This window comes from Aythya marila, assembly GCF_965140915.1.
Source record: "Aythya marila genome assembly, chromosome: 21".
NCBI classification, from domain to species: Eukaryota; Metazoa; Chordata; class Aves; order Anseriformes; family Anatidae; genus Aythya; species Aythya marila.
In genome coordinates this window covers 2879814-2900490 of record NC_139062.1, presented here as the reverse complement: position 1 = coordinate 2900490, position 20677 = coordinate 2879814, and the positions used below count along the sequence as shown (strand labels likewise).

Below are 20677 nucleotides of genomic sequence, written 5' to 3'. Positions count from 1 at the left end.
ATAGGGGACCCAACCCCAGCTGGGAAGGGGAATAAGCCAAACTCCTTTAGCTGCTTGGAGGCAGGGGCTGTACAGGCATTTCAGTGGCTGTTTGCCGTCATAATCCTTAGTTTTTATGGGGTAGCAGGGAAGAAGGAGCAGGGAGCAGGTCTCCGTGAGCAGCTGGACAAAGGTGGGACACTGGGGTCCTGCCCATGCCCCCAGCCCAGCTCTCCATCGGTGCAAGCCCCCGACAGTGCCCGTGTGCTGAGGGCAGGCTCGTTTTGTGACCCCAAAACGCTGCCCAGCAGCACGGCGGGGCCAGGGCCAGGCCATTCCTCAGGTGCCCGAGGCATGAACACAGTCCAGGACCCGAAATCGGAGCCGCGCACACCCCGGCAGGCGCGCACGGAGGCGGTGCTGGAGGCGTGAGAAATGAGCAGCCTGCACGGCCAAAGGGCAGCGCTTGGAAGGGACAAATTTAGCCCCGAGGTAGCTGGGGAGAGCTCTGGCAGGAGCTTTGGGTGCTGTGCAGCAGGATCCTGCTCCCGGGGGCTCCTCGCTTGCCTGTGCACCCATCGCGGATCGTTAGGGGTGCAGGAGGCAGCTCGGAGAGCTCCTTGCCAAGACCCCCAGGACTCCGGGGGAAAGCAGAGGGCGGTGAGCTTTGGCGTTAATCCGCCATGCGGTGGAGACTTTGCTCTGGGATTAGGTGCTTGCACGTGCCTGTCCTGACCCGGGGACACCAGGTCCTCAGGGGAGGAAGGGCTCGGATACAGCAGCAAGGGGAGAAAATTCCCCGCCGCCAAGCCAGGTGCTGGAAAAAGAGAGAACAAAAGTCTTGCAGAAGAAGGTTTGTTGTATTTGCACGGGCTCACAGTGATCCACCGGGGAACTTTTACAGTAACAGGGAGGGGTTTTCCCCTTCTGGTACAACGCAGACATCGCCGTGAAAACACGGTTAAAAGGCTCGCGGTGACAGCTTTCATGCCAACGTGTATTAAAAGCCCACGAGCATGGCCCCCTCCAGGACAGCACGTGCCTCTGCTGCTCCCTGCTGAGATCCCATCCCGAATAAATAGGTCCCTGGGCTAAGTTATTAGGGACAAATCCTCCTAACACGAAAGTGAACCTGAAACAGAACAAGAACAGCTACAAGACCCAAACCAACACGCGCACACGGAGGAGCACAGAGCTGCCCGTGCCACAGTACCGAAGGCCATCCACGGCTACAAAATTAAATAGACCTAGAGCTCAGCTACAAAATTAAATAGACCTACGACTCGGACACATGTACACATTAAATACATCAAACACAATCAAACCTGACATGTAAACTCGGCGGGTTACCTTCCAAAAAAACAAACCCTAACCAAACGCTACGATACAATGCATGGATATTCAAGTACAAAGAGATCCTGGGTTGTTTGGTTTGCAGCAGTGAAAGAACGAAGAAAATCGAGATTTTTTTTGCTACCACGCTCAGCTTGCAGCCTCCTTCGGGAACAAAGGTTAAGAATTTGGAGCCTCGGGTGAAAAAAACATTGGGGTTTGCTGCTGCCCTGTATGTGCTAAAGGAGGCTGCAAAGAGATAGCACCGAGACTCTGTCCCCTGTTGTTTGTGTCCGGATCCTGCTGGGGGGCAGAGCGAGCTGCAGGTCTCTGCAGAGGATTTTTTTTTTTCCTTTCCTCCCTGCCCAAATATCCCCAGGCAGCTTCTGGTGTGGGGCCAGCAGTGTGCGGAGGGGTGCGAGGAGAGGATGCGCTCCCGTAGGGGGGAACCTAGGGCATCCTTGCTGGGTAAACTCAAGCCACTTTCGTGGCTGATTTTGTGGCAGCCCCTTGCTTTATTCCACCTCCGAGGTGCCAGGCTCTCAGTACTGCAGGTCACGCTACGGTTTGGAGCCAGCACCATCAGGAAAGGATTTTTTTTTTTTTTTTTTGCGTAAAATGGAAAGAACGTCCCCAAAGACCCTGGCTTGCTTTCTCCATCTCTGCCAGACAGCCCCGATCTCGCAGGACAACCCCACCTATTGCTACCTCACGTCCTGTGCCGGGCAGGTCCCTTACACCTCCCCAGACCTCAGAGCTCAAGGGGGAAGATTCGGCTTAACAGCAATTCTCAGGATTCATCACAGATCCCCTCCCTTTGCTCCCCACACCCCGCCGGGCTGGGGGGGGCTGTTGTGTGCCTGGCCGTGGGACCCCTCCTCAGGCCTGGTAGAAGTGCGGGCTGGGTGTCGGGGACCCCTGCGGGGTGCTGGGCGCCCTCCCCTCGGCCTCCCACAGGTTGTCGTAGCTGAAGTCGCTCTGGAAGCTCTGCAGCTCGGCGTAGTCGTGGTAGGCAGCGGAGCCACGGCGCGAGAAGCCCTCGGGCAGGTCGTAAGCGCCGCTGCTGTCACCTGCAGGAAGCCAAAACTGAGCTCGGAGAGCTGCTGAGAGCCCCTCGGCTGCCTGCTCCATCACCAGCAGGGGTAGGAAAGAGGGAGGATGTGCACGAGTCCCCCCACGTGCCCTCCCGGCCCCTCTCCGAGTGATGCTGGGGGAGCAGAAGGGGCTGCGCACCCTGAGGGTCTCACCTGGTGGCTGCAGCAAGGGGCCCAGGTGTTCCTCTGGCAGGGAGGAGACCTGGAAAGGACAAAAATAAAAAAATATGTGCTGATGGGGATGGTGAAGCCATGCAGTGCCGGGGCACTTCACGCCACCCCTGCTCCCCAGCACCAGGATGAGCCAGGGCTGCTCTCAGAACTCACGCTGGAGAGGTAAGGAGCATCAGCAGGAGGCTGGGGAGGTCTCTGCGCCCCGGGCATCTCCCTCCAGTGTCTGCTGGGCAGGGGCTGGGAGGTCTTCGGGCACTGCAGGACCTTAAACAGAACAAATGGCAGAGCTGATGCCTGCCGTGGAGACTGGCTGCTCCCTCCCACCCCCAAGCTAGCCCTGCTGTGAGCAGATTGTTGCTGCAGACTCAGGCAAAACAAGGTTTTTCTCTCCGCCTTGCAAGTTCTGCGACATTCCAGTGCCAAAAGCCCTCGCTGTGAGAGAAAGAACGGGTGCAGGTTGCGCACAGCACCCCACTAGGGGTGATGGAGGATGGCCAGGGGTGAAGGGAGGAAAGCGAAACCCACGGGCAGCTCAGGGTCAGGGTCAGAAGGAGCCCTGCAGGGGGGAGAGGGGGCTCAGCGATACGTGGGGCACCAGCCAAAAGGCTGCTAAGGGGTGCACAGAACCAGAAATATCGCCTCCAACAGGCCCCCGGTTGTTCGGGGGGTGTGGATCAGCCTCTGACTCATCTCCAGTTTCTGGAGGCTGGACGACATCTCAGTCTGGGCTTTTGTTTCGTGGGTTCTGGCTCTTCCCGGGGCTGTTGTGCCGCTGGCATCGAGCGATAAGACAGGGGAAACCTGTTCCCTCTGGAGGAGAAGCGAGCCGTGCCGTGCCCTGCCCCGCCGCGCCGGCCCTGCAGTGCCACATCTGCTCGGGCTCAGGCAGACAGCAGGAAAAGAATTTTTCCTGCCAGGGGCACAAATTCTGGAGCCCAAAAGCTGTGTGAAAAAGGGGAAAGAAAAAGGGGATGGGGGCTGGCCCCTGTGGAAATGGTTTCCCCGCTGCCTTACAGCACCGGTGAGGAAAGCACGAGGCACCGGAGAGAAATGGGCACCAGTTCCCTGCTGGGGCAACCCCTTCCCCAAGCAGGAGGGCAGCCCCCAGACCCCACAGACCCTTACACTGCTCAGCTCCGGGTGCGACGGGGAGGCCGTGGGGTGATGCCATGAGCTGAGAGATGAGTAGGGCTCGCTGTACGCTGCGGGCACGAGCTCGCCGCTGGGGTGCTCGGGGATGAGGCCGCGCGCCGTCCTCTCCGCGTCCTGGCCGCTTCTGCCTTTGGATTTCCTGGCGCTGCCGCCCCTCCGCAGCTCCTGCGAGGGCAGCCCAGTGCTTGGCCAGTTGGTGTGGGGCAGGCACTGTGAGGAGAAGACAAAACGAGCTCTTTTCAACAGCCTTGGGCACACACCATCACCGCCCTGCTCGGGGTGCCGCGGGCATCGCTCCACGCTTGGGCACCCCCATGGTCCTGTGGCTGTCTCCGGCCTTTTGCAACCCAGACCTGCAGCCCTGATGCAGAGAATTTAAGAACTGGGGCTCTTTATCAGCCTTTCCCTTATCAGCAGTGACAGAGCTGAGCCAGGACAAACACAGGCTCCAGGCACAGATTTGTAACGCCGCGCCGCGAGTACAGCCCGCGTGAGCTCAGCCCACCCAGGGAACCTGGACGGATCGCTCTGACCCCACAAATGTCCCGGGTTTTGGGGTTTCACTTACGTGGAGAGGCTGGGAATAGCCGGGGCTGAGCGGGTCCTCCAGCATCCTGCCCTCCGACAGCAGCACAAAGGACTGCGCGTCGTGGAAGGAGCCGCTGTTCTGGGAGAGGTGCGTCAGGGTGGCCCCTTTCCCTCCGGATGCCCAGGAGTTGGTGCGGCCGTCGGAGGCCAGCGAGCCTCTCCCGCTGCCACCGAGCTGTTGGGGGAGAGAAGGGGAGTGTGTCAGAGCACCCCGAGCATCCCCACACCTTGTGCTGCTCCCTGGGGCTGAGCCAGGGCAGGATGGAGCCGTGGCTGCGTGGTCCAGCCCACCCCGGGGTGCTTGCAGCAGGGAGGTGGGTGCCTGGGCACCCCGACCCCATCCCCTAGACACCAGAGCCATGTCCCCTAGTGCCATGCCTCCACCTCCCTGAAATGTCTCCGGGGCTGGGGGCTCCACCAGCACCCCATCCCGGTGCCCAACTGTCCTCTCCAGGAAGAAATCCTCCACAAAAGCTCCCCTGGCACACCTCGAGCCTTCAAGCAGGGCTCTGGAAGCAAATCCTGCTGTGTCACAGGAGTATTCACACAGGGCCAAAGGCAGGATGGGCAGAGCCCCCGGAGACATCCATCGGGACCCATGCGAACCCGCAGCGCCTCTTACCTGGCCGAGGTGTGGCTGCTTTGATCCCGAAAAGCTCTCTGATCCGGACAGGGAGGAGTCGGCGTTCCGAAACTGGGCTGTTTTCAGGCAGTCCAGCCACTCCCCGTAATCCTCATAGCTGCGGCAGATCACCCGGATCGAATTGATCAGCCGGCCTGCAAAACAGCACCGAGCCCCGCTGGCACTGCAGGCGCGCGCGGCGGTTCCTCCAAAAACCCGTGGGCACCCCCCAGCTCCATCCCTCCCCGTTATCTCGCGGGCATCCAGAGCAGCACAGGACCTGCAGGAGGATGCTGTGCCTTCGTGGGGCAGGGACAGAGGCAGCCCGAATCCAAACGATGGCACCCGGGTGGCTCCGTTCACCACGGCTGGGTGCCGGGATGCCCGCAGCCGCCCAGCGAAACCCAGCCCAAACTCCACAGCCGCTGTTGGCACAGCCCTCGGCACGGTGGACACTCACCTTCTATCAAAAAGGAGGTTTTCTCGTTCTCTTCAAAAAACACCTGGATGGCGTTGAGCGGCAGCTCGCCCTGGCGGAGAGAGAAGCAGGCTGAGCGCACGCGGGGGCTGCGCGCCCGCCCGAGCAGGCACCGCTGGCTCCGCTCCCTCGCACCAGAATTATCCCCCTCCAGGGAAGCCAAGAGGCTTCGGGAGCTGGCAGTGAGGTTCTGCCAGCACAGCTGGGAGCAGGAGGAGAGCCGGGAAGAGGTGCTGGCAGCGAGGAGCAGGCTGGGTTGGAGGGAGCCGGAGGATCTTCACGGGGTAGGGGGAGAAGCCTGGGAAGGCAGCGTGGCTGCACGAGCTGTGGGCGTCCTTACAAAGCCCTCCCCGAGAAGGGAGCTCAGAAAAATGCCTTTCCCTGCTTTCATTTCCCACGCTTTAGCAGCTGGCTTCTCCAGAAAATTGTGCAAACGTGGTCCTGAAGAAGGCAGGACGTGCCGGGCTGGGATTTCCAGCCTCGCAGCCAGGAATCCCCCCCCAACCAGGGGAATCCCCCCCTGCGAAGCCTCACCAAGGCAGGGCTGAGCCCCATAAATGCCAGCGGGGGAAACGTGAGCTCCGGGGCTATGGGGCTCAGGTGTGGATGCCACTCTGCGAGCAGCTGAAGCAGATTTTGTGCTGGACACCACTCGCCGATGAGCTCCCTGCTTTATTTCTCAATTTCTCTCCCTTTCTGTGAGCTGAGTGGGACATCGTCCCTTTGTCCCTGCAGCCCCTGCTCCCCTTCCCTGGTCACCGTGCCCCTGCTGCTGGCAATGGCCCTGGGACCATTTTGGCCAGGATGGCACACGGGGGACTGCGCAGTGCCCAAAACCCGAGCGCCCACCTCACCATGGCCCCCAACCAAGCAAAGCCCTGACACTGAACCTAAAGATGCAGCAGCTTGGGGTCCATTTTCCCTGAGTTCTCCAGCTGCAAAAATCAGGTTTCTGGCAAAAAAAAAACCCTCATCACACCCTCACTGTCCCCACCGTGCCCTGCAGGTGTCGGGGACCTGTGCGGGCAGTTGCTGTGCAGCGTTTCTCCTGCACAGCCAAGCAATTTGCTGGCCAAGCAGAGCCAGGAGGATGAAGTGGGAGGGAAAGCTCCGCGCTGTGACTCAGTTTCCCCCGCTGCTGTCAGAGGTGGACTTTGATGCTTCGGCTCACACGGGTGCCGCGCGTGGGTGGGGGCTGGAGGAGCTGGCACAGGGCAGGCTCAAAGCATCCCTTGCAAACAGCATGCGCGCTGCCTGTGCGGCCCCTCCAGCCTTTTTGGGGCACCCCCCCAATCCTAGAAGCCCCCCTGTGCCCCTCAACGCCTTGCCCGGGGCATTTTCCCACCAGCGGTTCTCCAGAACCGGCTGCTTGGGGTCGGCCCCGTGCGCACCAGCTCCTGCCCAAAACCGGGGAACAAAAGGGCCGGGCTCTTCCCTGGCACACCAGAGGCAGGGCTCGGTGTCTGCTCACGGGGAAGGAAGGGAAGCCGGCTCGCAGGAGCCCTGGGAGAAGGCTGCTGTGCCCCGGCACGCCCGTGGAAAAGCCGGTTGGTGCTGCAGGGAGCCGGCCGTGAGTCAGCCGCGCAGCCCTGCCCTCGGCACCGCTAGCGAGGCGCCCGCGGACCCACGCTCCGGCACCGTGGGAAGGCAGCGTTGCGTGGCCGGGGAAGACAAATCTGGTTTAAGGTTTCAAAAGGGATGAGTTAATCCGGGAGCCCAGCCCAGGGCCCCCCCTTGCGCCGTGCCCCGTTCCCAGGAGCTGCAAACCACGCGTTCCCGAAAGCAGGCGCAGTCGGAGGCGTGTCGCGGGAGCCACCCGCTGCTGGAAAACACCCGGGGTGGCTGAGAGGGGAGAGCTTGTGATGGTGTGCATCCCTCCTCGTGCCCCTTCCCACTGCGGGCACAGCTTTCTGCAACCAGCAGGATGCTCCGTGCAGGTCTTCCCGCTTGGATTACGAGCAGCCTGCAGCGCTCAGGGCAGCGGCACGGGCAGGGGGAAAAAGCACGAAGGACCCCAGCGGGTCCACGCTGAAATTCGCAAGCCCTCCACCTCCACAGGGCTTCCTCATCCCTGCTCTCTGCCTCTTGTCTCAGCAGCTAACGAGGACACCTCTGAGCTCAGCACCACCACGTCCCGGTGCCGCTGTACCTGCTGGCTGGGCAGTGCACAGCTTGTCTCGGCACAATTACAGCATGAGAAATCAGGGGCGGGGAGCACCGGGCTGGTTAACAGCCATCCCAGCCGTGTCTAGGATGAATTCTGGCAAGGGGTTTTAAGGGTTCACACTTCAGGCCACGCAGATGCAGCTCCCGTGCTCCTTGCTCGCAAGCAGTGCCGCAGAAAGGGGCTCGGGAAGCCGCCGGCACGGCCGCCCAGGAGCACGCCAACCTCCTCCTCCCAGAGCCTTGGCAGCCAGCTCCTTCCCCCCGGGGTTTTTGTAGGAGGGCAAGGTGTTTCTCATGGGAAGATGGCTTGCAACATCCCTCTGCCTGCTCGCCTGCCAGCTGGCAAGGGAGCAGCGAGGAGGGAGAGCCCCTGCCAAGCCGGGGAGCGCAGGGAAAGGCAGGTGGAGGGGAACAAAGAGCTGGGGCCGTGCTGGAATAGCCACGGTGGGCTGGGGAGGGAGGGAGAAGAGGCTTGCAGGTGAACTGACCTTGAAGTAGAAGCTGTTGTGCTCTTCGGACACGATCACCAGGGTGGAAGGGTAAAGCACCAGCAGCCGGTCGTGCTGCTCCTTGGAAAAGCAAAGAGGAGGGAGGCTCAGCCCCGGGGACAGAGCCCAGCTGCTGCCACCCCACAGCCTCCAGCTGCCACCCCCGGCCTCCAAACGCTCATTGCGCACACGTGCCACCCCCTGGCACCGCAGCAGGGCCGGAGGAGCGGTGACAAACCTCGTCCCATTTATTAGGACCGGGGTGAAAGGAGCCCTCGGGGACCCCCTGGCGCAGGGCTCTGCACCATCGGGGCCCTGCCGACCCGAGGCTGTGTCCTACCTGGAAAGGCAAGTGCTGGAGCTTCACTTTGGAAGCACAGATGACGTTGCCGAGGGATTCCCGCTGGGTCCCTCTCCACTCCTGGACAGGCATGTTCTGCACGGACCACCGCAGCTCCTCCTTCCCCATGGAGCTCTGCTGCCAGTCACCCTGGGGACAGGAGCAGGGCTGAGGAGCAGGGCAGTGCGTCCCCCCCCCTAAGCGCTTAGCCAGCACGGGGCCCATGGCAGGACGCTTCTCAAGCAGGGTGGAGGCAGGAAAGGGCAAATAAATCTGTGCAGGAGGCAGCTTTCCAGCCTAGCATCATCTGCACGTTGGGGGAATTCAGAGGGGAATATCCAGACAGAGGCAGAAGGGGAGGAGGACACCCCCTAAAGCTTGGAAGAGAAGGCAAGCCTCTCGAATCTGGCCCTGTTTCCTAGACCCCGCTCCCAGCCTCCTCCTCCAAAAACGTTTTGCAAGCTCGGGACATTTGCACCAGCAGCCAGCTGGGTGAGAATTCCTCCGAAGCTGCCCCAAACCTCGTGGTGCGGCACCCCTGGGCGGCAGGGCTCCCTTTTGGCACCCCCACCCCGCCAGACCCCACGTGCCACCCAGAGGGACAGCTCCTGGCTGCTGCAGGGAAGCAGCCAGCCTGGAGAACCGGGGCTCGGGCCAGGATTAAACCCCACATCTCCACCCAGCATTTGGAAATCGCAGCGAGCACAGCAGGGAGCACTTGGAAGTGGAGCCAGAGCTCCGCTGCCTTTTCGCCCCCTGCCCTCTGCTCACGCTCTCCGGGCTGGAGGAGCCCAGAGCTCCAAAGGAGGATGGAAAAAAGGGCTGGAAAATGCTGAGAGCAGCCGGTTGGAGGGGTTGTCCCCCACTAACACAGTTTCACCAGCCCAAGACGCTCACCTGAGAGAGGAAGGGCAAGCCCAGGCTCCCTCCGTTGAGCTGGATCTGTTTCTCCAGGTGATAAAGCCACTGCTTCAGCTCTGACTCAGTCGGGCAGAACACGATAAGGGGATTCAGCAAAGGACCTGGGAGAAACGAGATGAGACGAGCAGATAAGGGCACGAGCATCACAGGGCAATCAGCTGGCTGGGGCTGTCCTGGCTCAGCACATCACACCCCGGGCTGCCTGGGACGTTGCTCTCTGGCCACCCAGCTCCAGCCCATGCCGTCACCACCCCCGTCACGTTTCCTGGCAAGGGACGGGCTGCTGGGAAGCTCTCAGGAGGCAACTCCACCAGCGCCTTCATCTCCCACGGTCACCTCTAGCTCTGGCCGCCCTTTTTCAGTCCCAAACCAGGCCAGGAGCAAAAGTCCAAGAGTCCAAAAGTCACGCCTGAGAGCAGCAGGCAGCTTGTAACTCCGCAAGCCCCCGTCGGCTAGCGGAAAGCAGCGGTGACGCCTCGCCGAACCGGCGCGGTGCTCTTGGTTTCACTTCGGCTGCAAACCCATGGAGCAGCAGCAGCTTCCCAAAGTGTTTATTTACTGCCTCACCAGATAGGGCCTGTGCCAAACGAGCTGAAGCAGCTCTCGGACGTGGCCTGGGAAGGGGGAACAGCCCTACACCTTGCTGGGTTTAACGTCTCCAGCTGGCTTTCCCTCCGTAGCACAAGCCCCAGCCTCACACCCCCCCTGCTACTCACCGCAGAGACAACCTAATGACGTTAATAATCATTTCTGGCACGCTGCAGAATGGATGTCGTGATTAATAATTTACCCGTGGTCTTACATTAAAGCCATATTGGGTGCATGCTTCATACGAGCTGGATTCATGGGGCTTGGAGGTGCTCAGACAACGAGCGCTCGGCAGAAACACGGTACTTTGCCCTCCTGTGGAGCGCCTGTCATCTCGCAATTCCCGCATTATCTATTGGTTAATTAAGACTTTGAGACACCTCTGTCTGTCCGGAAATGCTCTAACACAAACAGAGAGGTGGGGAAGCTGAGGCAGCTGAACGGCAGCCCGTGAGCCGCGGCGCTCAGCCCCATCGCAGCGCTTCGGTGGCACGTAGCCCCGGGCATCCATGTGCCCATAAACCCGCGTGACTCCGGGCTTCTCCTTTTCCCCTGCCTTGATTTCCCGGCCCTTGCAGCAGAGATAAAGAGATTCCCTGCCCTGTGCAGGGCAGCTGGGAGGGTGTATACGTGACAACGTTATCCAGATGTTCAGGAAGCTCTGAGCCCTTCCCGGAGCACCCAAACCATCGCAGATGTTTTTTTTTTTTCAGGAAAAAAACACATCAGTTTTTTTTTTCCCAGCAGGACTTTTTCCCAGCATGGCACTGCTTGCCCTGCCACATCCAACGGGTTGCTAAGGGGGGGAAAAAGGAGAAGAGGAACTCCAGCAGCACAGCCTGCGGCAGCGCCGTGACGCAGAGGGGCTGAGCAACCTGTGCCGGCCCTCGTGCGCCCTTCGTCTGCCCCGCGCTTCCCCTTTCTGTGGGAAGGCTCCCAGGGGAACGTCGGGGTCAATGAAGCCACTTCCCTGCATGGCTGCAGCCTGTTCCCACCCTAGAGCCAGCAAAAAGCTGCTGCAGCATCCACAGCTAGGGCAGGGGTAAAGGGATGCTCTGGAGGCTGGAGCAGCCAAGGTGCCGGCATCAGCAGCGACGGTGCTGGCACCTTCCGAGGCTCCGAGCTGCCCAAAAAACACAGTTCCTGGGGGAAATCCACAGGATTTCACAAGAGGATGGGCTCGTGTCTTCTGTCGCCAAGTCATGGGACAAAAGACTCCCAAGCTGAGGCCACACACCAGGCTCTGCTCCTGCTGCGCCTTGGTTTCTCCCTCTCCGGCGGAGAAATAAAGCTGCTCCGCTGATCTCATGGGATTCCTACACACCGCTGCCTCCCCGGCCTCTCCTCATCACTATTTCCTAACCACCTCCCTCTGCCAGAAGAGCCTTGATTTGTTCTTCCCCTGAGCAGGACCCAAACCCAGCACAGCTCGGGGCGATTTTCCACCCAGCCGCGCTCACCCGCGTTTCAGCGCGCTCAGAGCGCGTCCGCCCAGCCCTGTGCAGAGATTTCCTTCGTCTTTTCGGCTGCCAAAAAGGGTTCAAGAGCCCTGCCCCACGCAGCTCAATGATGCAACAACCCGGCAGTCCTTAAAACCAGTGGGTCATTTTTCCCAGCTCCTTTTTATATGTTATTTTTGTTTGGTTGAGTGGCTTTCTAACAGTGGGCACAGGGCACGCATCAGCTTCCTTGGCTCTGTCTTGGCAGGGTTAGCCACTAATTTCTGTGCTGTAACTGCCCCTCCTGGGGGCTTGGGGCTGTTGCAGCTCTGTAAGGACTTCACCAGCCATGCTGCAGCAGGTTGATATCCCAGGAAATGTTTCATAAAGCAAGATCTCACCGAGAAAAGTCTAAAAACTCATGGAGGTGGGGGTGCTGCTGGGGGAGAGTCGAAGAAGGGATGCTGTGCCCTGATGGCACCCACCTGGTGTTGCTGGTGGGGCCATCCACCTCTCAGTACTTCTCCAATTTGTGTTCAAATTTACACCAGGATGCTCAGCTCCTGCAGGACCCATCACCAGGTGCCCCATCAGCCCATCCTCTGCGCTCCCACCCAGCCCCATTCCCAGCCTGCATCCCTGGGCATCCGTGGCCAGGAATTTTGGAGCCGTGGGGAGGTGGGAGGACGAGCATCACCTCCCTGTCTCCTCTCCCCGTGTGTTTTTCTCCAGGACTAGGTCAGAGGGGGACAAAGAGCAGGCAGCTGTGACTAATGCACCCTTTGCTCCCCTCCCGAAGCGTGCACGCGGAGGCACCGACCTGTGATGCGGAAGGCGTGATCCTCCTGCCCCGGGCTCTTCCCAGCCTCAATTTCACACACGTTCAGCTCTTTCAAAGGCAGCAGTCCCTGCACGAGAAGGATGAACCATTATCTCGGGGGACAGGTGACGAGCACCCCTTTATCTTGGGGACTGGGAGCCCAGCCCCGGCCCCAGCAGGTTGGACGGCAGAAATCTGGAAATGTTCGGGATGTCCACTGCCCTGCTGGCCAGAAGCTTTCTGTAGGCTTCAAATCTTTTGGTTTGAAGAGAGGACTCAACAAAACAATGCCGATTTAGCAAAGAAAACCAGATGGAAATGCCCATAAAGCAAAATCGGGCTGCTGGGTTCCTGCAACGAGGCACGGGGACGGATGACAAGTTTGTGCTCCCTGTCGTGGGCTCCCTGAACAAGGGCTGTAAAGGATGCAAATTGCCCTGATGTCTAGGGGCCACTGCTGGCACATTAATTCCTTTTTAATTCCTTTAGAATTAATAATCCGAGGGGCTGCTTAGAAAGCAGACAGGGGATTTTGTGATGTTGTTTGTATTCTGACATGGGTCTTTTCGGCTGAAGCCTGGCTTGCCGGCTGACTCAAGAGACTGCACTGTCACGTTGCGTTAACCTCAAGTGACCGGGAAGACAATAAATCATTTCAAAAAGGGACGAATTTTCCGAACATCCCCAAAACAGCAGTGCTCAGTTGCAGACGCTCACTCCCGTGGAGGGAGAGCGCGGTCAGGCTTTGCTCGGCTGTGATTTTTTGGCAGAAAAGCCTTGGCTTGGAATTCACCAGGTGAAAAGCTTGCTCAGTGGCGGCCAGCACATCCCCAGGAGCGGGGTTTCCCTCTCCTGTCCCATCCTGTCCTGCCCTCCCAGTGCCCCCAGTTTGGCTGTGCCACCCTACCTGGTAGGTGAGCCCGTTGAAGCCCATGGACTGGAAGTACAGATAAGACTGGAACAGCTCCAGGTAGCAGTCGTTCACCTCCTGAAGAAAATACAAACATTTTGGGGGAGCTCTGACAGACACAAGCCATAGCTGGAGGAGGTCCCCAAGGGTCCCATTGCCCAAAATTGCTCGTCACTTCCCAGCCCTGCAGGGCCACTCCGAGCCCGCAGGCACGTGCCGTGATTTACCTGGCAGTGCTGAAGCTTTAGCTTGACCTTGGAGTAATAGATGATTTTCCCCAGGTTCCTGACAACTGTTTTCCTCCTCCCCTTCTTGAACAAGCTGGGGAACCTCTGGTCCAGGTTTTCTTTTTGGTTTTCTTGGTTCTGGAAGTGCTGGAGGAAGGATTCAGGAGAAACAAATCAGAGGTGGGAGGGAGGGAGGGATGGAGGAGAGGTTCCCAGCGTGACCCGTCCTCCAAAAGGTGCCCTGGGAGGGTGCCCAGCCCCTGCTGTTTGTTGCTGGGTCTCCATGCCAGCGTGCTGGCTGCGGGTGCTGCTGGCAGGCCTGGGGAGCTGGGGAGCTAAAAGGAGGCTTTATGGGGTGGGAAAGAGGGGGCGCAGAAGCACATCCTACATTTAGGGTCGCCACAGCTGACCCCCTGCCATCCGAATTAAATTCACTGGAGCAAGGATCGACCCGGGCTCAGCAAACACAGGCTGCCTCCCCCGCGGGGAGTTTCTCTTATTTCCCGAGTCCTGGTTCTATGGAAATCCCTCCCTTGTGCAATGACACCGACCCCACACCCCTATTGCACTGAAAAGCCCCTGGGGTATTGCATCAAGCCCCGGGGTGAAAAGCTCTCCCTGCAGTTCCTCTGGGAACGCTCTTTTTGGTTTGATTTTTCCCAGAGGCTGGTTGACTATTTGGGGTGAAGGAGGGGCTGTGTCTCAGCAAGACCACACAGTCCCCATAAATCCACACCCTGCGTGCACATCCGAGACTGAAATATCAATTTTAGGCACGCCACAGACTCCGGGATACTAATTCCAGAGAAAAAGAGAAAGGCAGGTGGGAGATGCAAGCTTTCCCTGGCTACAGACCCTGGGGGGACCCCGCTTTGCTCGTTGCAGGCTGGCTTTTGTCCCGTGCCAGAGGGCTGTGGCGGTGGCATGTGGCTCTCCCCTGGTTGCAGCAGCATTTCCAGGAACTAGCAGGGAGCCAGGGCGCACGGGGATGGGGTGACAGCTCTCACCCTGCTCAGCCCTCGCTCCCCCAGCGCCGGCGGCCAGCGGGACAGCTGCCTGAGCCCCGTGATGGATGGCGAGCCAGCAGCGCGCACCGGGTCCGTGCTGGGGCCCCTGTGACTCAGCCCTGGGGAATGGCATTAACCCCTCTCCTCACCCATCACCCTGCCCGTCTCCGGTGCTTCTCCGCTCCCAGGAGCCTTCCACCCGCAAGGACTGAAGCTCAAGCTGCGCCCTCGTGGATTTCGGTGGCTTTTTGGGGATGTGGGCTGAGCCTTTCCCTGCGCCGCGTCTCCATCTGGCTCGTTCCACGCGGGACCCGTGCACATGCACCCAGATCCTCCCCTGGAGGCAGGAACCCGCTGGCTGCCAATTAACGCTCTCACCAAGAGGCAATTAAGCATAGGAAATGATTGCCTTGGTGCTACGAGCTGCTGCCAGCACCCAGAGAGGCCGGGGGCAGCGATAACAAAGCCTGGCAGCGGGGTGAGGCGGGGTGCAGGACTGAAACGGGGACACTGCGGTGAGCAGAGAGGTGCCCCAGTGATGCTGCTGGATGGATCTTGGCCTGGAATCGCCCTGTAATACGTGAGATTCTGAGGCTCTGGGATGCAAAAGCAGCTTGGACGCTGGGAAGCCAGCAGTGATTTTGGCAAAGAGCCCCGCAGGGGTGAGGTGCCCCCAACACTCTCCCTTCAAGCCCAGAGCAGGGCAGCAGCACCTCCACATCCCACCTTCAGTGGGGATGTGGTGCCCCGATGGGGACAAGTCCACCAAAGCAGGGCACGGCCAGTGCAACACGAACAAAACCAGCCTGTAGATAAATTTGGGGCCAGCTTCAGCTCCCCAGCTGCTCCCTCCTGGCTTCGGAGCTGCGGCGAGGCAGACGGCGCCGTTTGGGCACAGCCCAGCTGCTCGCCCGGCCAGGGTCAAAGGGGGGAGCAGGATTTTTCTCTCTTGAGAAAGATGTAATTGAGAAGCCTTTCAAGCGCCAGCGGTCTTATCATTCCTCATCAGGTATTGCAGGAAGAAGTGGGACTGTTCTGGTCAATTTTTTACCAGGCAGGGCTCTCCTGGACTTCTCTAACCCGTGGGTTTTTTTTTCCCTGGGGTGCCCCTGAGGAACCCAAACCCAGCACAGCATTTGAGGAGGCAGCAGGGGAGCTGCCCCCAGCTTTCCACAGGTCCCTGGACACCTCCAAACCCAGCAGCTGGAGCAGGTCCTCAGCCAAGATCCCTGGAGAACAGGTCCCCGCCGGGCACAGCGGCGCTTTGGAGGCGTTTGCTGTCCAAAAAAGACATCACAACCACGGGCTCTGCTGCTCCTGCCAGGGCCCCGTGGCTTGGCCAGCCCCTGGGCTGGGCTCAGCCCCTGTTCGATGCCCTTTCCCACAAGCTCCTGATGCTCTGCCCGGGTCCAAAGGCAGTTTCCAGGCTGCGTGAACCCCGGCCCTGTAGAAGGCAGACGCCTCGGACATCCCCGGGTGTCCCGCTGGGGGACAAGTTTACAGCCCGCACAAAGCCATCCCCCAAAAAAGCAGCACTGGCAACCCCACCGTGACCTTGTGCAGCCAAAAATAAAGGAAATAACCATCAGAAACCCTCCTCTGGCTGGTTTGTGCTGGGGGCAAACCCTTCCCCTGCCCAATGAGCGCATTTTGGGGCGGCTCAGCGGTCCCCTTGCGCTGCCGGCAGTACAGATCCCTGGAAATCTGATTTTTCTTGGGGTTTGGCATGCCCACCCCGACACATCCTCGCTCCCCACCTCCGTCCCCGCTGTCTCATCCCGCAGGTAGAGCCGGTTGCTGATTAACCTGCCCCAGCCCCTGCAGCCCCCGGTGACTCCCCGCTGAATCACCGAGCCAGGAAGGGCTCAGCCTCGCAGGGCTGCTGCCCCCGGGGCACCAAAAGCTGCTGCCGGATGATAAAAAAGGGAGAGGAGAGGCCCTGCTCTCCTGCCCCGTCCTCCCATCCTGGTTTTAACTGGGGAAAGTGGGAAAAAAGGTGCTGGGTGGGAGCAGGGGGGCTGGCTTGGCAGCTATCCACGGTGGGATCATGGGGACAGGTTTTTGGGGTGTTTCTTGCCCAAGAAACTTCTTGCCCTGAGATGGGGATGTCCACGCTGATGGCTCTGCTCGCCCTAAAACCCCGCAGCACCCGGTCACCTCCTGCTCTCTGCTGCTTTTTTTTTTCTTTTCCTTGAAAAAACGAGGGTGGGAAAAGGGCTAAACCGTGGCTTTCCCCCGGCCACACAAGATGCTTGCGGCTGGGCAGGGAGCGGGGATCCCAGCTGCCCCCCGGCGGGGTGACACCCGCCCCACCCCACCCTCCTTCCTGCCCCAAGGGGATCCCACACACAACGGGGGATCCCTTTTGCAGGACCTGCGGCCAGCACAGCTCTCCCGGGGGATGGAGGCAGCACCTGGTCCCCCTCCCCGAGCCCTGCTGGGGGCAGGCAGGGAGCTGTGCCCACCCCATTGCCCTCAGCCAAATATCTTCCCCCTGTACCAACCAGGATGCCCCCAAATAGAGGGGGCAGCACCCACCCCTCCGAGCTCGAGGCCACTGAGCCCTCGACAAACATCTCAAATCCCAAAGGACAGACCCCTGCCTCAGTTTCCCTGTCCCCATACCCACACGGGGTAGGGGTGGGCACATGCCCAAAACCGCTCCATCCGTGGCCCTGGGCGACCCCAAAAGCCAAGCGAACGCATCGGGGCTCGTGGGTGCGCCCCTGCGTGCCCTGAACGGGGCTGGGAAGCGGGCCATATGGCCACGGGGCTGCTACGTGCCCGGGGCAGACCTGCCCTTCCTGATTATCTTCCCAAGGCTCCCCGCGTGCGCGCTGCCTGCTCCGTCTCATTCCAGCGTGGGAATGAATCACCTCCGAGCGCTCGCTCTCCTTTTCCCTTCCTCCGCGGGGCGACCCAGAGACAAAGAACCACAAAAAGAGGAGCAAAGGGGTTGGGGGACGTTCCCACCGCGCTGCCCGCCTCGCCCTCCGCACCCCACAACCAGCACGTGAATTTTTGGGGCACGGCGGCTCCCCTCGAGCCCCCTTTAGGGACCCGGAGCTGTCGGTGATGCTGCCGGGAGAGGCGGGGGGCTCAGCCCCAGGGTGGTGGGTGGGAGATTGAACCTGCTGCCACCCCGTTTCGGGGCCCTTTTTGCACACATCTGGCCTTGGGATGGGTGGGAATAAACCCTGGGGAGGGGGGCAGGATGCGTTGCTACTTGCCTTTCCCGGGATGTACTGCAGGATTTTGTCTGCGGTCGTATCTCGCTCCCCACCTCCGTCTATCCCGAAAAAGCTGGGCAGCTTTTTCTTGCCATTTTGCCTACAGGAGGGGGAAAAAAAAAAAAAAAAAAGAAAAACTGAAACAAAACAGGCATGTAAACACAGAGCGAGGCCGATGCGGAGTGAATTCTTATTTCTTCCCAGAAATAAGGAAGTCGGAACGCCAAGTAAGCAATTTGTCATGGGCTTTCTAATCATCCCAGCCCTTTAATGGGCTGATAACCAGCCTGGGACGGTTGTAATGGGTTTTGTGCTGCACCTGTTGGTGTTTGGGTTTCGTTTCGGTTTGTTGTTGTTGTTTTTCTTTTTTTTTATCATTTCTTCCCATAGCCAGGTGATCAGCTGGGCTCCACCGAGCCTCCAAAGGGGTAGGGGAGGATGTTCTGCTCTTAAGGCAGAGGACAAATCCAGCCTGGTTTTGTTGGGAGCTCTCTGCTTTTCCTCTCCCTTTCCTTCTGCTCCCAGCAAGGCCCCCAGCTCCTCCCGATGCGCACACCAGTAAGGAGCAGGCACTGGTTTGGAAGCACTGGGGCTGCCCAGCAGCTTTCCTCACCTCCCATCTCCCTGGGAAGCCAGGACCGGTGTCAGCCCTCGGGGTCCCAATTCCCCAACCCTTCTCCCGTGGACTCCCACAGCCCTGCTCCTGGTTTAGGGCAGCCCCGAGACTCGGGACCGGTGGCAGCGTCTCCTCCCGGGCTCTATTTTGGGACCGTGGTACCCGAGTGCTGTCCCGGGCACCCGACACCAAACCCCGAGAGGATTTCGCAGGCATTTTCTTCCTCTGGGGGTACAGGCAGGGGTCGGGCTGAAGGGGCAGGGTGCTGGGATTTGGGGCTGGCTGAAATTAAAGGGATGTGAATGCTGCTTTTCCACCCCACAGCAGCTCTGGGTGTCACGTATAAAGAGCTATGGGTGAAGAAGAGAAACATCAGGCATTTCGCCCCGCATCTGCCCCACAGGGGGGAGTTTCCAATTTTTCAACCCAAAATGACCCAAATCAGGTTTTTCCTCAGGGCAGCCTCACCGGGATCCCCCAGCACAGCCCCACAATAACCTCCCAGGGGCTGGCAGCCACTCGATCACGTTTGGCACCGCCAGCACCACTCAGAGCCCCACAGGAGCCCTCCTTCACCGAGCCTGCCAGCAGCTCCTGGGCACCCCGTCCCGCGTGGAGGCTTGAAAAAACCGTCCCCAATAAAACCGAGCGTACTCACTCTTTCTTCAGCGAAGGTTTCCTTCTGAACGAGTGCCTGAACCTCCCAGGTGCCTGGGGAACACAAGTTATGTTCCCCATGCCGGCGGGAGGGAGCAGCAAGCGGGCGCGCGGAGCCGGGGCGCTCGGTGCGGTGTGTCACGCAGCCATTCCCCGCTTCCGTCTGCAGTGACTCTTGTGGGTGTGAGCTGCGAGCAAACAGACTTTTGGCCAAGGTTTCTCAGCTGCTCTGCTTCTCCTCCCTCCCCGCGTGGGGCCGGGACGCGCTGCGTGCCGCGGGGAGGGGCTGGGTGCCGGCTCCAGAGCCACGGCTCCCCGTGCGCACCGCGGCACCCGCAGGGATGGATGCCCTGGCACGCTCCGAGGGTGCATGGGGAGACCACAGATCGGCAGGCAGGACGAGGCTGGAGCCCCTAAAGAGCTCCTCGGGAACGTTTTTGCTAAAGGGAATAAATCACCGCTTGGCTGGGAAAAAAAAAAGAAAAAGGGAGCAGGAAGAAAATGTCGGTGATTATTGCTTAAGGTGTTCGGGACAGTTGTGTGAGCTGGAAAGGAGCAGCCTGGGTTAGATTTGAAGTGAAACAAATGGTAGAAAAATACAATAATAGACTCAAAGTGTAACTAACGGCAGAAAGAGAAATAAATATGGGCAAGCCAATGTATATATTGAAGTTACACACACGTTAAAATGTAGAAATTATGGAAAATTGGCAACGGAAGCAAATCCCGAACGGAGACGTGTATGATAAGCAAAACTCCAGGGTTACTTTTAGAAGAAACACTTCAAAAGGATCCAGACAGAGCTTCCTGACGGTGGTGTGAGCCCCTTGCTGCGTGGAAGTGGTAATGCTAATAGTGAGCTGTGAATGGGAGTGCAGGAGGTAGACGCAGAATAAATATTTCTGTTCCAGGGATTGAGGAAAGCCAGGCAGCGCGGTCAGAGCAAGTGAGGAAACTCTTCTCCTTCCCTGGAGCTGCAGGTGGGTGTGAAAAGGCAAGCACAAAACACGCAGGGAATTCACAGGTGAGTTTTGCAAGCCCTGAGCAGGAAAGGTTTGGGATCGCCGCTGTCTGATTGCAGCGTGGATCCTGCAGGACCACGGCATCGGGCAGGAGTGGGAGAAGCCGATGGGGGCAGCAGTTTTGGGGGGTAAAGGTGCCCGATCCCGTAATTATGGGCTTGTCAGGGGGCAGTTTTGTCTCCCCACTGCTCCGAGGGCCAGCCCAGTAGCTCTGTCTTGTTGTAGGGAACAGCCCTGAAGCAAGCAGCTGGCAAGGAAGCGCAAAGAAACGACGCTGGGGCAGAGAAGTGGGACAAGGTTAACCCCAAAGCGTGCGCATTTTAAACAGGAAAGCTCATTTCTGCCTGGAGCAGCTCCCGGATTGGGAGATCCTCAGCCAAGAGGTTTTCCAAACTGGCCGAGGATGTTTTCCTAGAGCTGCCCGAGTCTCCTGGGGCTTGCTAGGTGAAAGCTCGCAGACACACTGGGCTTGTCGGGCTCCGCATCTGCCCCGTCTGGGAGCCGGAGGAGCCCTGCGGGGCCGAAGGCAGCGCAGCCCCACGGAGCCGGTCGTACAGCCAGGCGGCAGCAGCCCGGGGAGGCTGCTGATAACAGACATGCCATAAAACCTGTCAAAGGCCTCCACACGGCTGGCTTTCAAAACAGCCTCTGCCTTGCAGAGTTCATTAACCCTTCACGGCTGGGCAAAGCAGCCGGGCATCTCTTTGGGGTCCCCTGCCAGAAAACCCCGATGTTTTAGGCAGGGGCACTTCTGCAAGTTGTTTTCCCTCTCCAACAGCAAAGCCCTGTCCCGGAGCCTGCTGGCAGCCTCCCAAAATCACAGCCAG

At 59.6% G+C, this 20677-nt stretch overlaps 1 protein-coding gene across 1 annotated transcript; it reads right to left on the bottom strand.

Moving 5' to 3' along the window:
• Window positions 1–1669: 1669 nt before the first annotated feature.
• PLEKHN1 (pleckstrin homology domain containing N1) lies at window positions 1670–18950 on the bottom strand. The gene is made up of 15 exons (XM_082776725.1): window positions 18830–18950; window positions 17556–17655; window positions 13319–13465; window positions 13089–13169; window positions 12182–12269; window positions 9311–9435; window positions 8414–8563; window positions 8074–8154; window positions 5402–5471; window positions 4942–5096; window positions 4300–4494; window positions 3705–3941; window positions 2733–2843; window positions 2559–2607; window positions 1670–2381 (listed from the first exon to the last, which is right to left on the bottom strand). Exons 1-15 carry the CDS (start codon window positions 18907–18909, stop codon window positions 2191–2193), a joined length of 1860 nt encoding a protein of 619 aa, XP_082632851.1. The 5' UTR covers window positions 18910–18950; the 3' UTR covers window positions 1670–2190.
• Window positions 18951–20677: the final 1727 nt, after the last annotated feature.